This window comes from Callorhinus ursinus, unplaced genomic scaffold (assembly GCF_003265705.2).
Source record: "Callorhinus ursinus isolate GAN/ISIS: 27379988/994484 unplaced genomic scaffold, GSC_fseal_2.0 scaffold57, whole genome shotgun sequence".
NCBI classification, from domain to species: Eukaryota; Metazoa; Chordata; class Mammalia; order Carnivora; family Otariidae; genus Callorhinus; species Callorhinus ursinus.
In genome coordinates, this window is record NW_027397119.1 from 8,125,191 (window position 1) to 8,144,732 (window position 19,542).

The 19,542-nt window shown below is 46.0% G+C and overlaps 1 protein-coding gene across 1 annotated transcript in view; it reads right to left on the bottom strand.

The window, feature by feature from the left end:
• The window catches only part of DSTYK (dual serine/threonine and tyrosine protein kinase), a 48,055-nt gene that overhangs the window by 6,124 nt on the left and 22,389 nt on the right, over nt 1-19,542 (bottom strand). Inside the window, exons 3-11 of the mRNA XM_025855172.2 lie at nt 12,522-13,191; nt 8,491-8,723; nt 8,006-8,089; nt 7,200-7,376; nt 6,270-6,399; nt 5,380-5,536; nt 4,805-4,937; nt 2,669-2,782; nt 1,100-1,214 (exon numbers count right to left, since the gene is read on the bottom strand). Coding sequence (XP_025710957.1) covers nt 1,100-1,214; nt 2,669-2,782; nt 4,805-4,937; nt 5,380-5,536; nt 6,270-6,399; nt 7,200-7,376; nt 8,006-8,089; nt 8,491-8,723; nt 12,522-13,191 — 1,813 coding nt within the window. The remainder of the gene's footprint in view (nt 1-1,099; nt 1,215-2,668; nt 2,783-4,804; nt 4,938-5,379; nt 5,537-6,269; nt 6,400-7,199; nt 7,377-8,005; nt 8,090-8,490; nt 8,724-12,521; nt 13,192-19,542) is intronic.

Here is a 19,542-nt window from a genome sequence, read left to right on the forward strand (position 1 = left end):
AGCTGCCCTGGCACCCGACACACCACTAGCAGCCTGCTCCTGGACAGGAGCCCCACTGCTTTGCCCACTCGAACCCCTCCACCTCCTGCTGCTAAGCTAACCTTCCGCGAACATGTTCTCTGCCCGCGCCTGCGCACAAGCTCAAGTTCCTCACGGCCCCCACACTGAGCCTTCGCTCCTCCGCGCGGAGTTCAAGCTTAGAGCATTTCATCTCCAGCCTTGTCTGCTGTTACTCCCCACGTGGATTTCCTTCCTGTCATGCTGATGCTGCAATTTTCCTACTTCCCTTTCCTCAGCCTCCAGAATGTTCTCTCCTTCGTGACACATGGTTAGATTCTGGAGCCAGAAAAACCTAGATTCCAATCCCAGCTCCATCAACTCTAGTGTTTTGGGATGGCTTTCTGAAGTTCACCAATCTGGACTCGACTTTATCTGTGACGTGGCCATAAAAATGCATCACCATCACCACAGAAGGGCCGTGAGTATTAAAATGGAACAAAATATATGAAAAAGCATACTCATGCTGCCCAGCTCAAAAAACACACTTCCTACAGGTTCCCTTCCCACAGACCAATTTTTCCAGACCTGACTCAAGTTCTACCCAACATCTCACTTCTACCACAAAAGTCAAACATTTCAACCTTCCTTTATCACCTGTCTGAACACCAACGTCACATTAGGTGGCACCCATTTTAGTGCCTTGTCACATGCTGTCCTATACTGCTTCCTAATTATCCTACCTCTCTCAGTGCATCTCTGTCATCTGCAAGTTCCTTAATGATCAGGGCCAACTCCCGGCATACAGAAAGCATTCAATCAGTATTTACTGATCAACCAATTGGCTGATTATGGCAATTACAGCGCGAACAGCTAGAGAAACCTGCACAAGAAGACCTGGTGTCTCCTGTGTGCATTTTGCCTTCTCCCCGCTCTACCTCTTCCCTTCGACCTGCCCTGCCTTAGGTCTCCCTCCTCTGCTTCTCCCTTGCCTGCACCAGATCTGCCAGGAGTACTTGTGGATACTACTCAGCCCAAGGGGTAGCCCTCAGGGTTAAGGTACGGAGCCCTGCTGAAGCCCACTCCCTGCCCCATGGCTTACCTGTGAAAAGTTCAGGGGCCATATGGATTGGCGTCCCCACAATGCTGCCTGACATCATGGCCTCTGGCTTGCAGAATCCTAAGTCAGTGATCTTGGCACGGTTCTGCTTGTCCAGCTGCCAACAAAGCAGGGTGAGAGTGAGCCTGCGTCAGATCCTGCACACAGCACTCAGATGCACACTCAAGCTCAGAAGCAGGTGTCCTCCTTCAAGTAGCACTTAATCAAGCCTCCCTGTCTCCAGATTTGTTCCCACTCCCGCCTTCTCCCCAGACTGTCAGCAACCTGGATGGCAGGGGCTATCTTCTTCGCCTTTGTATACCTCGCCCTTAGCGTAGTGCCTGGCACATCGCAGAAACTTAGTAAGTCTTGGAAGAATGAATACAGTGAAAGACACCGAGGAAAGTATTTCAGTTCCTGATGATTCTCCTCGGACCTCCAGACCCCAGGGCAGAAAGTCACGAAGGAAGAAGGCTGAGGTCCTCTGGTCAGCTGAGGAGAGTTGCTTGGATTCCCTGCAGTTTCCTTTCCTAAAGGTCCAAGAGAATAAATCTGTGCCTCATTTGACTACTGATAAGCCTCTCAGGTTTCAGCCTATGACTTTAGGGCAACCTCTCCCCTCCCCCACACCACTGCCATCTTTCTATGTATCATGTCTGTTGCCAGAGACACCCTCATGGTACCCAATACAGCTTCAAGAGGAGCGGCTCAGAAGGTTCTTTAGAACTGAGATACCAGGACTGCTGGGTTCATGATCACCTTTTCTTTGACGGTGCATTTACCCATCTCAGCCCTTATCCAGCACCTCTGACCAAACCCTAAACAACAACCAGACCTGGAATCCTCAAAAACATCACAAAAGCAAAAAAGGGCAGAAGGACTATTCTAGATTAAAGGAGGACAGGAAAACATGACAACAAAGTACCCCGTCTGATCCCTGGAGTGACCCTGGATCAAACCAGCAAACAAACGGACTGTGTCTGAGTAACTGGGAAATGTTAATATAAACTTGTTTATTAACTAACAGTATTGTATTGATGTTAAATTTCTTTGGTGTGATAATAGCATTTTTATTACACAGAAAAATGTCCTTTATAGGAGATACGAGCTCAAGTATTTAGGAGTACTGTGCTATCTGTAACTTACTTTCCTATAGTTGAGTAAAAAAGTGTGTGTGTGTGTGTGTGTGTGTGTGTGTGTGCGCGCGCGCGCATGTGTGTGAGAGAGAGAGAGAGAGAGAGACTGAGGAACAGAGAGAGATGAACCCGAGAGAAAGAGAACATGAATCCGGATGAACGGTACGTGGGTCTCCATCGGACCACTCTGTTCTGTACGTTTACATGTTCCCAACAGTGTCGGCAGAAAAAACTTTAAGCAACAGAAGCTTGGTCTAGGAGGCAGCCTGACACTCCCCAAGCCTTACGTCCAAGATGCCATCAACCTATCTGCTGTCAACTCCACTGCGTTCTCGGCAGGCGCACCCCGTGAGCCCACTCACATGTAGGCGGACCCTCGGACAGCCACTTAAGCCACAGAGGCAGGGCGTTATCTCGGGGAAACAGCTCTACTTACCAGGACATTTTTTAGCTTGATATCACGGTGCACGAGTCCCTGGCTGTGCAGGAAGCGGATCCCTTCCACCACATCTAGTGCTATCTGCAGACGGGTCTCCAGCGTCAGCCCAGCCTTGGGGAGACAAAAGGGCTCACTCGTCACTAACAAGACAACTCCTCAGTCCAGCGTGCTTAAACCCACTAAGAGCTCCTTCTGCGGGGCACTGCGAGGCAGCCGGTGCTGGGGCACACAGAGGACAAGGGCAGAGAAGCAGGTGGGAAGAAAGGAAGAGGAAAGCAGTTAGAAGGAAGCCGAGGGAAAGCAAGGAAGGACAAGCTGTGAGGCCTGATAACACCCCTCGGAGGCCGCATGCAGTGGCCGGATGACCCCACATGGCACTAGAGGTGGCGCAGGCCAACACCTGGAGGCATGAGCTCATTTCCAAGCCCTGAACAGACTCTGGAACTGCCCTTGAGGCTCAAAGTAGTTCTAGGTCTCGGGGTGCCTGACCGGCTCAGTCGGTAGAGCATGTGACTCTTGATCTCAGGGTTGTGAGTTCCAGCCCTGTGTTGGGCGTAGAGATTATTTTTAAAAAGTTAAAAAATAAAAGTATTAGAAAAAAAAAAAAAAAGGATTTCTAGGTCTCTCGGGCAGACTGCCTTCCACTGCTTTGTAGGCCTGGTTAGCCCAGGTTTGGCTTTAAGGATTCAAATATCAAAGTCATTCATCTTACTTTTACCATGCCTCCAACTTAGGGCCTCTTGAGTTCCAGAGAACATTACATCACTCATCCAGAAGCTCAGCCCACTTGTGGGAAAGCATCAGACAGTGCTGAGCCTAACTCCTCTGAAATGAAGAGGGAGAGCCAGTAGGAGAGTCATTTCCTCCACCCTACTGATTTCTCATGGCTCTTGCAATCATTTCTAAGGATTCCCGTCTTCTATCCAGAAGCTTCCAGGTAATCTGTGAGAAGGGACCTACCCAGATACTCAATGATTAGCTTCCCCCGTCCCACTCTGCCCCCATGTAGGGACCAGACAAAGGAACGTCTCCATGTCCCTTGTGGTTGCTTTGGGTGCGGGAAATTCGACATCCATCTGAGGGTACTGCACCTTCACTCAAAATCTTTCAACAGCGGGGTGCCCGGGTGGTTCAGTTGTTAAGAGTCTGCCTTCAGCTCAGGTCGTGATCCCAGGGTCCTGGGATTGAGCCCCTCATCGGGCTCCCTGCTCAGCAGGAGGCCTGCTTCTCCTTCTCCCACTCCCCCTGCTTGTGTTCCTGCTCTCACTATCTCTCTGTCAAATAAATAAATAAAAATCTAAAAAAAAAAATATTTCAACAGCATTTCATGATGTACAATGAAATTTGAATTCTATGGAAATTCTTAATTTTGGTGTTCTGTACTTTCTTCTCAACATTTTTTTGCACATCATGCACCTCTATTCCCAGACAGCTGTTCCAACATACTAGTGTCCTTCAAATTCTCTGGGCATTATGCTATTCCTTCCTGCTGGGACAGCCTCTTCCTTCTACCTGCCCAAATTTTACCCATCAAGGTGGATTTATCACACTCAAAACACCAAATCTTAATGAAATATTCACCAACAGCAAGTCTCTTAAAAGCTTCTAGCAGTTGCACTTTTTTTTTTTTAAGTAAGCTCTATGCCCAACATGGGACTTGAACTCAGGACCCCAAGATCAAGAGTCACATGCTCTCCTGACTGAGTCAGTCATGTGTCCCTCGCAATTACACTTTTTGATATCCCCTTATGGTGCTTAACACAGGGTCTTGTACAAAGTAGTCACGAATAAATATTTGTTGACTAAACAACAAACACTGGCTGTATCCATCAAGAGCAAAAAAAGAGGAGAAACAGCAAAGTTACAGGACACCTTTCTGCTCTTCTGAGTCATCTAGATTTTTACCACCACCACAAGAGGTAAGAGTGGTATTCTAGATATAAACTGGGCCAAAAAATCGATTCTGAGAAATGTTTAAGGTTTTTTGGAAGTAAGGGTAATAAAGCTTGATTATTGCCCGAAAATGTCCTGTGAAAGCCAGAAGGTCTGGATGAACAGGAACAGAAGACAGGCCGGAGAGGACCCTGCGGGTGTGGCTGCCGGCGGCGCCGCAGCCCCCTCTTCCTGCCTCACCTTCAGCCCAGTGTACAGGTCCCGGCGCAGCCTCTCCATGATGAGCAGCACGGCGACGCTGGAGCCCCCGCCATAGCCGTAGTCGATGACCGAGCCGTGCAGATCCACCAAGCGCTCGTGCTTCGGCAGAGACCTGGTGCGAACGAGAGAGGCCGGGGCTGCAACGCTCCGGCTCCAATCGCGACAGCGTGCTGCCACATAGGCAGGAGTCCCCTGAGACCGCTCTTGTCTAGGGCCGGACGTCATGGCCCTCAGTGCAGAGGGAGGGCCAAGAGAATGGCCCCTCTAACAAGGAGTCGGGATTACGGAATCTGAAGACTGACAGGCCTTCAGGACTAAGAAGTCAAACGGAAGGCAGAGTCTGAGAAATTGGGATGGGAGGGAGAGGGAAGAGACCACGAAGGCCTGCAAGAGAGCACATTTCTGGGCCCAACACGGGAACACTGGCTACAACATCTGCGGACACAGGCACGGAGAGCCACGGCGTGCTGCAGCTCTTGGTACAAAATTCGTACCAGGCTTCTGGCTTCTTCTCTGGATCCTCTCCCATAGAGATGAATGACAGGAGAACCTACCTCATGTAGTGGAACTCCAAAGCCAGGTCATTCCAGTGCTTCTCATCCGGAGGGACGACCGACTTGAGGGCACAAGGGAAGTGTCCTCCCCAGTTGTCACACAGGTACACCACACCATACTGGCCCCGGCCTAGCTCCTGTCCCAGTTTAGGTTTACCTATCAAGTATGGACACAGAGATAAGGCAGGAGGAATGAGAACTTGCTGGGCAACCTCCCTAAGACTCTTAGACACGCAGGGCACCTGGCTGGCTTGGTCAGTGGAGCACGTGACTCTTGATCTCAGGGTTGTGGGTTCGAGCCCCACAGTGGGGGTACAGATTACTTAAAAATAAAATCTTGAAGACTGCAGATTAAAAAATATATAAAATCTCTTGTTAAAAAAAAAGATTTTTAGGGTGCTTGGGTGGCTCAGTTAAGCATCTTCTTTTGGCTCAGGTCATGATCCTGGGGTCCTGCGATCATGCCCCACGTCAGGCTCCCTGCTCAGCTGGGAGTCTGCTTCTCACTTTGCCCTTGTCCCCCGCTCGTGCTCTCTTGCTTGCTCTCTCTCTCCAACAAATAAATAAAATCTTAAAAAAAAAAAAAGATTCTTAGATGTGGACCTAGGAGTAGGAAGTCGTAATTATGCTGGGGGGAGAAATTCTGATACTACTGGAAACTAGTAGAAAGTAACCTAACTGCTCCGATTTAAATAAACTTCAGTCATCTTGTCTGAACTGTATAAATAGCAGGACCAAACAGACTTTAGGAATTCAAAAACACATCAGGGGGTGCTGAGGCAGCTTTGCAAGGAAGCAGCTTTAGACACTGGGATTCTCCAAGGTAGAACAGGAGAATGTCAGGTATCCAGAACCTTCTTCCCATCTACTTGGGAAAAACAAGGACTCACGATGCAGCAAGACATCCTGTAAAGAACGGCTTTCCAAAGAAAGGCGAGCCAGGCGTGGGGCATGATCTTTCCGAACCTTCAACCACAGATCCTCTGTTTTCTCCAACCGGCCTGAGTGGCCAGCTTCTAGCTGGGAGGGAAACAGAAAAAAGTCATGTGACTTATCAAGTCCCCAGCTTGGCTTCCTCACCTATTATATGGGGTAACAACAGCTACCTCCTAAGGTAACTACGAGAGTTACACAAGACGTTTGTAACGTGACTGGTACACAGTGAACTCTTGGTAAGCAATAACTGTTCCTCCTGGATGCATACCCACATCTCTGCACCCCACACTCTACACACACATACACACACATGCACGCACATCCACCCGAAGGGGACAAGCAGATGTCACATAACTGTGAACCAGTATGACAGTTACAAAGTCATCCTTTTTCTGACTCATTCCTAAAATACTAAATAACTTAAATAAAATTCCTACCCCCTTTTTTTAAAGATTTTATTTATTTATTTGACAGAGAGAGACACAACGAGAGAGGAAACACAAGCAGGGGGAGTGGGAGGGGAAGAAGCAGGCTTCCCGCGGAGCAGGGAGCCCGATGCGGGGCTCGATCCCAGGACCCAGGGATCATGACCTGAGCCGAAGGCAGACGCTTAACAACTGAGCCACCCAGGCGCCCAAAATTCCTACCCCTTGATTTTCATTCCTCACTCAGTGAAATGGGGAGATATTAACTGAGTTCCCTCCATGTTCCCTGGAGTTAGAAAAATCTCCACATGAAAAATGTACCGATGAAAATTCCCATAATATTATCATTTAATAGCTAGGAAGAAAATAACCGGTAATTTTATAAAAATTATATGAAGAGCAGTGGGCAAAATATTCCCCAGAGGGTAGGTTCCTCTCTCTCTCTTCCCACACACCCACCTGCCGCAAGGAGGCTGCAAAAGCTTCGTGAGAACTGTTGAGCCGGGTCCGGAACTGGCTACAGATGCTCTTGGCCAACTTGGAGGCACTGAGGCTCTCGATGGCTTCCTGGGCTACCTTTCTCTTCCATTCCAGCGTGATGGCAGGTGGGCTCACCCATGTGATGCGCTGTATGATCTGCAGGATGAGGTCAGTGAGAACACTCAAGGGTGGGAGACAGGAACCACCAGAAAGAACCAACAACCCTTCCCCTTGGGGCTAGCCACTAGTTAGGAGCAGGCTGTGAAGAAAGGAGCCACGTGATGGCTAAGACCCCTCTCCCATTCCATCGACCTCAGAATCAGGGCTCAGACCAAGGGAAAGCATCAAGGAACACTAGGCCCAGTCTACGTGCTCACAAGCCCTCACCATGTACAGTTAGTGCCAGGGGTGCCTGAGAATTCTCTTTCTGAACTCAGTATGGAAAAAGAGCCACATCAAATTCAGGAAAAGAAACCACACAAATGGCCTCTGGCAACAAAGCCTGGGTCTGAGAAAACATTTAAGCTGGGAAAAAGGAATACGAAGAAGCTGGTGAAGGAGAGTTTTATGGCTGCATAAAATTTCATTTAAACACTCTATTTTAAGCATTAAAGGGGCACTGCTCCTTATTATTTCAGAATAGGCACAAATCAGAACTCTCCCAGGCAGACAAACCAGGACAAATGGCCACCCTACACCCTACACCTAGACATCAGTCACTTTTAGTGACTAAGGTTCATCTGAGCCAACGAGGGGCGGAAAATGTTTCTCTACGGAAGCTCCACCTGTTTGATTTGCTCCCATAGCATCCTTGTAACCGAGGACCCTGAGTGAAACGTAACTTCAACGTGATAAGCGGCATTTAAGATCTGAAAGAGAACACACAAAAGAAAATCAAGATGCCCTGAGCAGAGTGGCCGATTAAAAAATGTGATAAATATTTACTTAAAGCACAGAGTCCTGTTTCAAGGTTCCCAAATATATCCTTCCATAAACGTGTAGAGTCTCCATGGGTTGATCATCTATTTTGTGACTCTTTGGGCCCCTTTACTTACATCTTCACCGTCCTGCATGTTGCCTTAACTGCGATTTTGCAGTTCACAAGCACCTCCGATGGGTAGGGGTCGTGTGATGGGAAAACTAAATAAAATTCCAACCAGATGGGCAAAACGGTGAAAGGGAAATTCTTGGCTAGCTTGAGGTCAGGCTTGCGTGTGGGCTCTGTTTCCTGTGTTATCTGTGATGTGGTGTCTAACCGGTCTTCGAGTACCTGTTTGAGATAATTACTGGTGATGTGAACAGAGACGTCCTGGGACTTCTCCAGGCTCTGCAGACAGCGTTCCAGGGTCCCGACGAAGCTCTCACGCAGGTAATCCACTGAGCTGATCAGCTTGTTAGCCACTGCCTGATTGAGCCGGGAGATGATGAGCTCCTGGATCTGCCGGATGCAGCATTTGATTTCTCTGGTGCCCACTGCCTCTCCATTCTCAGGGACAATAACATCTATGGAGGCAGAGAGAGAAGCCAGCTGGCTGTGAGGGGAAGGGGCAGGCACTCAGAATAAAGGTCTCTCCCCATCAAAGCCAAGGAGCTGCCATGACTACGGCTATAAAACACATGGCTGGCTGGCGAACTCTGACCCTCAGCATGATCCGGGGCCACACGGTCCTCTACTGCTAGGGCATCTAAGAATCCTGAGCGGGAGCAACTGTGTCCAGAATGAACCTATTGATTTTGTCAGCTTTTATGTCACATTTATGGGACAGGGGGAATATTTATTGAGTGCAATTTGAGAGGCACCATAATTAGTATTTTATATATGTAATCGAATTTAATCCTCATGATAACTTTGTCAGGTGGGTATTACTGGTGATATTTTATAGATCAGGAAACAACCTCAAGGAGAGGACAGAGGGGGCACTGGGAAGGGGACGGTACAGTTAGGAAGGACGACAGCTAGCACCTAAAACCCAAGCTCATGGACTGCCTTGGATCTTTGTAATATTTCACACTGCGGAACTCCTGGAAAAATCCAAGAGTTGGGGATTTGATGCTAATCAATTACTAAATAAAAAGTAAGCCTGAAATGTTGTCGCCAACCTGCTACTACTTCCCAGAATTAGAAATCTGTTCTGCAAGTCAGAGGACAGACCTTAAGAGAAGACAAATTACCTGCAAAAACTCCACTCCTAAAAAGGCACTCTGATGTCTACTCTGGGAATTTAAATTGGTGCCACCTCTTTAGAGGAAATCTCATAATATCTACCAAAAAAATTTTTTAACCTATCAAAATTTTAAACTAACCAACCAACAAACAAAAATATCTACATAGCCTTTGACCTAACTATTCTGCTTCTAGGAACTGTTTTTCTAGAAATATACCTTTACAAGCCCCAAAGATATGCATGTAAATGATAACGCAGTAGAGTTTGTAACAGCAAAAAAGAAAAAAGAAAGAATGAGCCTAAATGTCCATCAGTAGGGGTATAGTTGAATAAAATCAGGTACATCTGTTAGAAGAAGACAAATCCATGTGTACATTTATGGGAAGATCTCTACGATATGAGATCAGTGAAAAAGCAAGGGGCAGAAGAACACATGGAGGAAAACTAGGTGGCTGGAGGACAGTATCTTTGTATCTCTGAGTGAAGTACTATGCATGTAGGTATTATCTTTAAAAAAAAAAGTATTTTCTGAAGTATGTATGTAATGCATTACCTCTATTTTATTTTTTTAAGATTTTATTTGAGAGAAAGAGCGAGAGCACGCACATGCGCACGAGCAGGGGAAAGGGCAGAGGGAGAGGGACAAGTAGACTCCCCACTGAGGGGGGAGCCTGCCATGGGGCCTGATCCCAGGACCCCGAGATCATGACCTGAGCCCAAGTCAGACAGACGTTTAACCGCCTGAGCCACCCAGGTGCCCCACGTTACCTTTATTTTAAAACAAAAACCAATACCAGAAATCCAGCTCCTTAGGTTACATGGTAGCTCTCTTCTAAATCTACTTACCATTGCCTCAAGGATCCCCAGAAAGAACTTAGAACAAGGTTAGTCCCATCTAATACACAGCTAACTCGCAAAGTGGCTTCACAAACCCACCATGTAGTTAACAGAGCCAGATGTCTGATCTACTTGTTCCCAGCTCCCCCTGCGTCTGTTGAACTAACCACTGCGTCCCAGGTACCAGACATGGTATCCCTGGCACATGATAAACAATCAAATATTTCACAGACTGCCCAACCTGCCTGCGCTGCCCCCTTTATCCTGTGCGCTGTGATGCCGACGCTGACGCCCCAGCACCCTAAGTTGGTCACCTGCCTGCGCTGCCCCCTTTATCCTGTGTGCTGTGATGCCGACGCTGACGCCCCAGCACCCTAAGTTGGTCAGGGGCCTTCTTAGGATCTCCGCTGCAAGTCCTCCCCACACTGGGAATTCACCGGAGTTACCTTTGCTCATCTTTAGAAAGACCTATAAGAAATAAAGCTTCCTGTGCTTGCTAAAGTGGACTCTGTTTCCTCTGTGTAAGTGTGACACAGCCATATACCAAAATTCACATACTCACTCAAACTCCCATGAGGTAGTGCACACATCTGTGTGAACTGCTGTAGGAGATATGATGATAAACAAGACCCTATTCTCCTTCCTCTCTCAGATTTTAGAAAACACTCAGAAGAACATAAACAATTGTAATAAAAGAAAATGAAATATGCCAGAAATTTCAGGTACGCATGAAATGCAGTGGGAGTTCAGATGGATGTGATATCTATTAGCTAAGAAAATTAAAGACACCTTCATGAAAGACGTTATTTAGAAGAAGCCTTGAAGGGTAGGTAGGATTTGGAAATTCACAAATAAAAGACTTTTTGGGTTTAGGGCAGGGCAGGAGTAAAGAAAAAGCAAAAGAAGAGATGGAGGACAGCAAGCAGCTGAGAGCAAGAGAAAGTGAAATTAGCAGAAGGTGCCTAGTGGGAAAAAGGACCAGGAAAGTTGGTCAGGGCTAGGCTTTGGAAGATCCTTACCACTAGGCTAACAAGTCTAAACTTAGTCTGTAGGAACACAGAACCAATGCAGATGAACTGGAGAAGGGAGAGAAAGATGTCTGGAAGAACAATAGGTAGCTAGGAGCTATAGGGAGAGCAGTAGCTCAGGTGGACTGAGGAAGAGGGAACAGAAAAGCAAAGGTAGATATGAAATATGGAAGAAGACACATCAGAACTTGGCCGCTGACCGGATGTGGGGACAAGGGAGAGCAAAGAGCTGGAGACCATGCTCAGGTTCCGAAGCCGGTTACTAGGAAGACGGCGGCGGCAGTAACTGGGAAGAGATTCAGAGGCAGTAAAGCATGGAAATTCAGAGTATGGGCTCAGGTATCAGAGTGCTAGTTTCAAACTCTTGCCTTTACTCTTCAGTACCTGTGACCTTGAGCAAATTACTTAACCTGCCTAAGCCTCAGTTCTCTCATCAGGAAGATGGCAATATGCAGAATCTACGGAGGGACTGAGAAAAAACTGATGCGAGGTCCCACGTCAGAAATTCTGATTAATCGGTCTGGAGTGCTCTGGGGTGATTTCAAACATCTATTTTCAAAAAGCCCCCCAGGAGATCTGGATGTGCAGCAATGATTGAGAACCTCAAGGTAACTTGCAAACCACATCACTGTTCTTAATGGGTGGTAGGGCTAACGTTCCTACAGGGAGGTTTACAGAGTAGTCAGTATACAAAGTCAGCCACATCAAGACCTCAACCCCAAAAGACCTGACGGATCACTTTGGTCCAATTTTGTTAATAGCCACTCATGAAGAATGGACTTCCAGAAAAGTTGTAAACACAACTTTGGGAAATACTCCTGAGCTGGGTTTCAGGAGCAGCTTGGAAAGAAAACGAGACCAAAGCACACAAAAAAGAACCAATAAGGAAGCACGGGCCATGCTGAAGGTTAAAGCCAAGGTTAAAGCATGACTTAGTAATGCTCTTCAGGCAGCTCTTTTCCAGCTCCGTCAAGGTCAAGGGGATATAGATATAAACTGGAAATTTAAGAGCGCTATTAGGATGAACTTACCAGAAGCTGGACTACCAGTCCCAGGAAGGAATGACAGTGGAATCTTCCAGGAAGGCCTCTGAGAAGAGAGGCCACTCTGGCTAAGTGATTTAAGGTGGGCTCCTACTCATGACAGTTGGGTAGACGAGATGTTCCTGAGCTGCCTTTGGCCTTTGGAATTCATGGGACTCAGTTTCCAGCTAAGAAAGGGTTAAAGAACCCTGTGGTCCCAGCAGCCCACACCAAGCTCTCTAGACCTACCTTTAAATTCCATGCTGGCAGCATCATCCAGAAGTTCCTCCTTCATGGTGTTAAGCGTCTCAACAATCATGTCCTTCATTTCCTCCTGCTTTCGGTTAGCAATATTCATCAGTGATTCGTACAACTCATTTTCCTTTTTTCGAGTATATTCCAGACGTTTGGGAGTGATCTGTAGGTCCCGCTGCATGTCAAAGGCCTGGTTAATAAAGATGTCGAGGCAGAGACAATGCACCCGGTTCAGGGCCTTGGCTGCGTCCACCAGGCGAGTCTGTAGCACCTGCTGGGAAAATGTGCTCAAGTGCCTCAGTTTCTCACTTTGTTCCACCAACATGCTCTGAGCTTTAGTGTCTTGGCCAGGGGTCCCACAGTTGCAGTGACTGCTACTCAGGTAGCCCAGGCCCATCAGCTGGTGATGGAGGGCTGATCTTTCACTCTCTATTCTTCTGGTACATGAGGCAATGATCTCCGAGCCCAGCTGCGGCACTTTGAAAAAGAATACGGGAAAGGAGAAATACTTTCGGATTTCCTGAAGCTCTTGCTCGTCCCTCTCAGACAGTTCGTCTTTGTGGAGTGCATAGGTTATCACAGGCAAGAAATCGTTCACCAAGTCACCCAGAACATCCACTGCAGGCCGGAGGCCTTGGCACGGTGCTACCACAATGTCCACATCCTGGAAGGGGAAGGGGGGTCATATCAGCACTTCGGGGTCAGAACCAATCCTTGCCTCCCCAAAGTCCCACAATGAGACCAAAATCCAGATCTGTGACGGGGCAGTGGGACTTCGGTACGCCCCAACGACTTGCCCACCTCCTTCCCTGAGTTCCCAACACTCCCTGCCACAGCCTAAGAGGCAGGCACTCATCTGGAGTGAGTGAGAAAACAGTCTGTAGAAAGGCTGGCAGATAAAAAGACTTTAGTTCCTGGCTTCCTTCGCTGTTTGGAAACCCACTGATGGCCTCCGATGAAGGAGTAAGACAAATAATGGAAGGAGAAAGAATTAATGTGGACATGATCAGATCGGGATTGAGGCTGCCTGGAACATTCCTCCCACTCTCCTCTTTGCTCATCTTCCCAGCCCCACCCTTCTAAAGTGGCTAACTCCCAGGCTAACTCCCAAGCAGCTTTCCAATCTCCCTGTGTATTCCTATCATGCTCTTAAGTGAGTCCTTCCTAGTACACAATCCCAAGCACTCTCTACTTCTCCTTTCCTTAATGTTCAACACATTTATAATGTATTTATTTCGAACCCATTTTTCGGGGTACCTGGGTGGCTCAGGTGGTTGAGATTCTGCCTTTGGCTCAGGTCATGATCCCAGGGTCCTAGGATCGAGTCTGCATCAGGCCCCTTGCTCAGCGGGGAGCCTGCCTCTCTCTCTGCTTCTTCCCCAGCTTGTGCTGCCCCCACCACCACAAATAAAATCCTTAAAAAAAATAAAAAATAAATAAAATCCATGTTTCCCCAATAGCCTGTCAACCCTTTGAGGGCAGGGACCATGTCTACCTTGTTAACTATGGTAATTCCAGTGCCTAACATATAGCCCTCACTATTGTTGAATCAATCAAGGAGCAAATTAAAACCAGGTTTGCCAAACATTACTGTCCTGTTCTAAAAGTTTGCAGGTATCCCAAAGTCTTAGCCGCCAAAGTCCTGGTAATACCTTTATTCTCGTGATCACGTGGTATGACAGAGACTAAGGTTTGCCTATCCAATGTTTACCCTCTGCATTATTGGGAAGGCAATGGCCTTTACAGACAAGGCTGCCCGGTAAGTGCATGGGGCTTTCAGGATGGTTCTTTAGAGGGGGTGCAATTCTACCAGGAAGTATGCTCTTTGGCCTCACCCTTTTCGCCTACAGCCCGAAAGCAAACCTGAGGGTAGAAGCCAGCATTGAGGATGATGAAGCAAAAAGAAACAGGGGGCCTGGGTCCCTGGTGACAGCAGAGTGGGCACACCAGTCTGGCTTCAGACTCCTTTCATGTGAGGGAAAAAAAATTAACTTCTATCTTGTTTAAGCAAGCGCATTTTTCTGATCGTCTGTTACATATGATTGAACCCAATCATAACTCATACACCCAAGGTCTTTTTTTTTTTTTAAGATTTTATTTATTTGACAGAGAGAGACACACAGTGAGAGAGGGAACACAAACGGGGGAGTGGGAGAGGAAGAAGCAGGCTTCCCGCCGAGCAGGGACCCTGATGCGGGGCTCGATCCCAGGACCCTGGGATCACGACCTGAGCCGAAGGCAAGACGCTTAACAACTGAGCCACCCAGGCGCCCCCATACACCCAAGATCTTAAAGTGAGTTTCAAGAATGATCTTTGGTTTAGAAACAAACCTCTACAGGTCCTTTTCTAGCCAATAGTTTTTGCTTTGTGTTCTACTTCTTTCCTGAGGATCCTGAGGCACTTAGAGAGCATATGTTTCCATCCATGGCATAGGCTGCTCTTCTCTATCTTTGAAATTGTCTACTCTGCCTGGCATTCCAGACCTAAGGGTCGACCAGGAGGCTCATACCTGTATCACCATTGTAGGCACACCAAGGGGATGTCTTCAGGGACCCGCAAACTCAAAATCAATCCTCCACGGAATTCTAACACATTTTACAGAGTTGTAAAAGAATTCAACACAAACCTGTTCAAGTTTGTGTCCTTAACATTTATCAGATGTTGCAAATGTACTTTATTTGAAATGTAAAAAATATGCAATTTGTTTTCTTTCGGGCTTATATTGTTTTCATTCCTTACCCTATTGAGTAGCAGGTATTTTTGATGAAAAAAAAATTTTAAATAAAAACCTGGGACCTTTTCCTTTTTGATCTCCTTGCCTAGATAAGAAAGGGCTGGGAAATGCCAGCCTATTATTTCTTGTACTGTGTGTGTGTGTGTGTGTGTGTGTGTAAGAGAGAGAGAGATCTCCCATCCCCAGAAAAGTTTTACAAAGATCTCATCTTCCCTAATAAAGAATTAGCAAGTTTAATTCTCAGGTAGATCACAAAACTATTATTTGGCCACTCTGAACTCTCTAAAGCTAAAAGTGCTTTTAGCATCTCACCATTTCTAATTTGAGCAAACACTGAAAATCCGGCTACTTTCCATCCAAGTCTAGGCCAAAAAGAGATCTGCTATTTCATCTATGCCTTGAATTGCATGAAATGTTTTCTGGTCGGTAGACTAGTTGACACTCACCCCACTGTTCAAGACAAACCCCCTTCACTACACTGAGTCACAATGCTGGAGTATGAATCACTTCATGAGGCATATTCAAAAAGTGGGTAAGAACTTTTATGGCTTAGAGTAGAACACACAAATGCCTAAATACCAACATTATAATACATATAATAATTTAATAAAGACTAGGAGAGAATCCCAAGAAATGAAAAGTTATAGTAAGATAGAGAATTACAGGTGAACATGTTTTTAAAAATATGTATTTTAAAGTTGCAAACCTCTCTTAAATATATGCATTTTGAAAGATATAAACCAACCAAACTTATTACAGGAATATCATGAGAAAAAAGCCTAAATATGCAAAACCAAAGTAAGAGTTCTTTGAAAATCGTCAGGAATAATTTTGTTTGCTTGTTTATTCTAAATTCTAAAATAAATTCACAGGGTTTCCTCAAAGAACCATTTTGTGTGTGCAAGAAAACCAAAAGCTGTGGGGTCCACTTGCAGAACCAATATCCTTCCTAGGAGACTGCTGACTTCATTTGCTCACAGGTGCAAATTCATTTTTTAAAGGCTTCAGGGCTTTCTAATGGTAGATACCACCTGATATACTGGCAAATAGGAAGAAGTTGTCCACTCCTAAATATATCCTGTACTAAACAAAAATGGATAGACAACAAGTACGATGCTCTCTCTCTCCTCCATTCCCCAGGTAGTCTCACCGCGCCGATGACCGTGCGTGCGGGAGAGAGGCAGAAAGAGCTGCCTGCCTGACATCCTGGCAGCAACACAAACCAGGCTGGAATGTGCTGTGTGATTCTGTGACACTTACGGTGAAGGGATGACTCATCTCTGACAGTTATAAACAAAAAGGGAAGCCAGCACTGTCTCCTGGAGAGAGGGAGTGAAAAAAGTCATCAGTAATATATAGAGGAGGAGCCAGACCTATTGTGGCTCCCTGAGAGGGAAGTCTGACCTCAGATGGTTTCGTGGAAGGCTATCTGCCTTCCTAGGACCTAGAATGGCACTTGGCACTTTGTGAGCATCCAACAAATACATGTGGAATGAATGGATGAATAAATGAGGCCTTCACTACCTGCTCAAAACCATTTTCAATAATCATATGTAAAATTTCCTATCTTTCAACCCATATCCCATACATTTAGCTCTGATTTCTGTTTGCCTCTACTCCAAGAATAAAGCAGTGAGTAAGCATTTTGCTCCTAACTCAATCAGGGAAAAAGAATCTCAGGGAATAATGAGAGTATCCCCAAAATTCCCACTGGGAGTCACAGTGAATTCCTAAAGAGACTTCTCTTGTAGAATGAGTTCTGCACAAATCTACAGAATCGATAGAAGTTGGTGTGCTAACCATCAGTTTTCTCTGCAAGATCAAGAGAATGAACAGGAGAGTGTTACTCTGCAAACACCAGCTTAGGTTTTGTCTTTGGTGTAAGATGATACTGTGTTAAATGCCAAGAAATGGCTCAATCACTGAAGAAGCCTGACCACTTCCTAAGAACACTGGCTCTTACAGCTCCTGGCACATCCCTGAAACTCAGTTCTGGCCAAGAATGAGTATACTAACTGATGGTTCAAGCAGAAGACAGCCATGCTCTCAGGAAGGTCACAAAGGTCTTCACTTTCTCTACAGTTCTGAAGCCTCAGGTTCACATCACACCGAAAAGAAGTACACGCCTATGTAACATAGCTCTGCCCAAGCTCAGCAACAAATCCCGTCTCGACCTCAATCCCTGTCCCCATATCTACCTACCTACCTTTACTGTCCATTCACCTCCCACGTCATTCTCATGGGGCAGTCCAGAGGTTTTTCCTGTTTGTTTTTACACAGGTTGATTCTTCTTCATTTCTACGTGATTCCCAGAAGGATCATTCTTAAACGTTAATTACATATTAAGGAAAATACCTCTCCGTTCTTGTTACATTGTAGAAAATATCTGGCTGAATACATACTGAATAGCCTCTATGCAATCTACCTTGCAGCTATTCAAACATCCAGTACCCAGAGATACAGACAAAAGCAGGAATCTGAAGCTTTATTCTCTTGTCACTTACTAGATTCATCAAAGCAGAGAGATGAAGTAGTAGAATGGAGAAGAGAGAAGGCAGAAGGGAAAACTTTACCTTTTAACTTTATAACTTTAACTTTTGTCTTATTTAGCTTTTAATAACATCTTTCTCTTCTTCCATTACAAAAGAACCTCTAAAATGAATGATGAAGAACTCTGTGTCTAACTGGAGCAGAATAATGACAATAAGTAAGTTGGAACCAGAAGGACTTAGATGTTTGACAAAAGGAAGGCCTTCCACCATGGCTGTCAGGGAAGGGATTGGTGACTGAGAGAGGGGGAAATTCTCTTCTCAAGGATGCTGATTAATACATTCAAAGGGAGGAGGGAACTGGCTTACTCCGTGCCAGACACTGTGCTAAGTCCTCACACACACCCTCTCACTGAGGCCTCCCACCAGTCCTAGAAGATATGGATCGCTACCCCCATCTTGCACAAGATGGAACCAGCCCAGTCACCTGGTCAGTGAACTGACAAAGCCAGGATGTAAATCCAGGTCCGCCTGACCACAAAGAGCACACTTTAACAGTTACTGAATGTCCACGGTTTGTCAGCAACTGTCTGGGCTGATGTTGGGCAAGTTCTGAAAGATGAATAAAGGATGGACAAGATAACTTTAGGGATCCTGACAATTCTAGTGTTCCAGGTTAAAAAGTATATCCTACGAAGGAAAGGCTCTGCCATGAAACAAACTTGCAGGGACTGGTTGAGATACCATGAAAGAAGTCAAAAAAGAGAACATTTTTAATAGCCCAAACAACAGAGTTTCTGCCTGGTGACAGTACTTTCAACCCCTGAGTCTCTGAATTCCCAATCCCCACCATCCTCGACTCCAGGTGAAACACACACAGATCTTTGACATAGTGAAAACAGGGAAGCCTCTGGGTGTAAGAAAGGGGGCAGGGGGCTGGGTGGCTCAGTCAGTTGAGAGTCTGTCTTCAGCTCAGTCATGATTCCAGGGTCCTGGGATCGAGCCCCACATCGGGCTCCCTGCTCGGTGGAGAGCTTGCTTCTCCCTCTTCTCCTGCCTGTGCTCTCTCTCCCTCTCTCTCTGACAAATAAATAAAATCTTAAAAAAAAAAAAAAAAGAGGTAGATGGGATTCTAGAAAAGAGACAAAAGAGGAAGATTAAGACTATAATCTCTGCCAGATTTTCTCCCCAAGAGCTAACCTTGGAAGGCCACAAATGAATCCTGGTGGTGAACTGAGAAAACAGCCTCAGATTCAAGCTATTCTTTTTACTTTTATCTTAGTGAGCATGGGGATTAAAAAAAAAAACTTGCCTCTAAACCACCCACCATCCTCAATAGGTAAATTACACTGCACTAGGTATTTGCAGGTTTCTTGGCCAAGAGCAACACATGCAGATATGCAGGATGCTTACATTCCACTACACCTGTTAGTGTGTTAGGGGAGAGGCAAGAGAGATGTTAAATATGAAGGGTACAGGCTCGCTGCCTAGAAAGAATTTATATTTTCGCATTTGCCTGGACTTCTGATACCCTTCTTTAAGATAACACTTTAGTTCCCCTTTTTCTTTGCCCCATAAAATCATGGTTTCTTTACTGTAATTTTATCTCCAGAGTGCCATTCTCCATCTTATACATGTTATCCCAACTTTGGGTCTTTTTCCTTAGAATGGCCATTTTTGACCCAATTCCATATACTATCTCCCCCTAACGATTATCTTTTTGCCCTGAGGACCTTTACCCAGCCTTCTTTCCGTTTTGTTACAAATCAACTGTTATCTTTCAATCTAGAG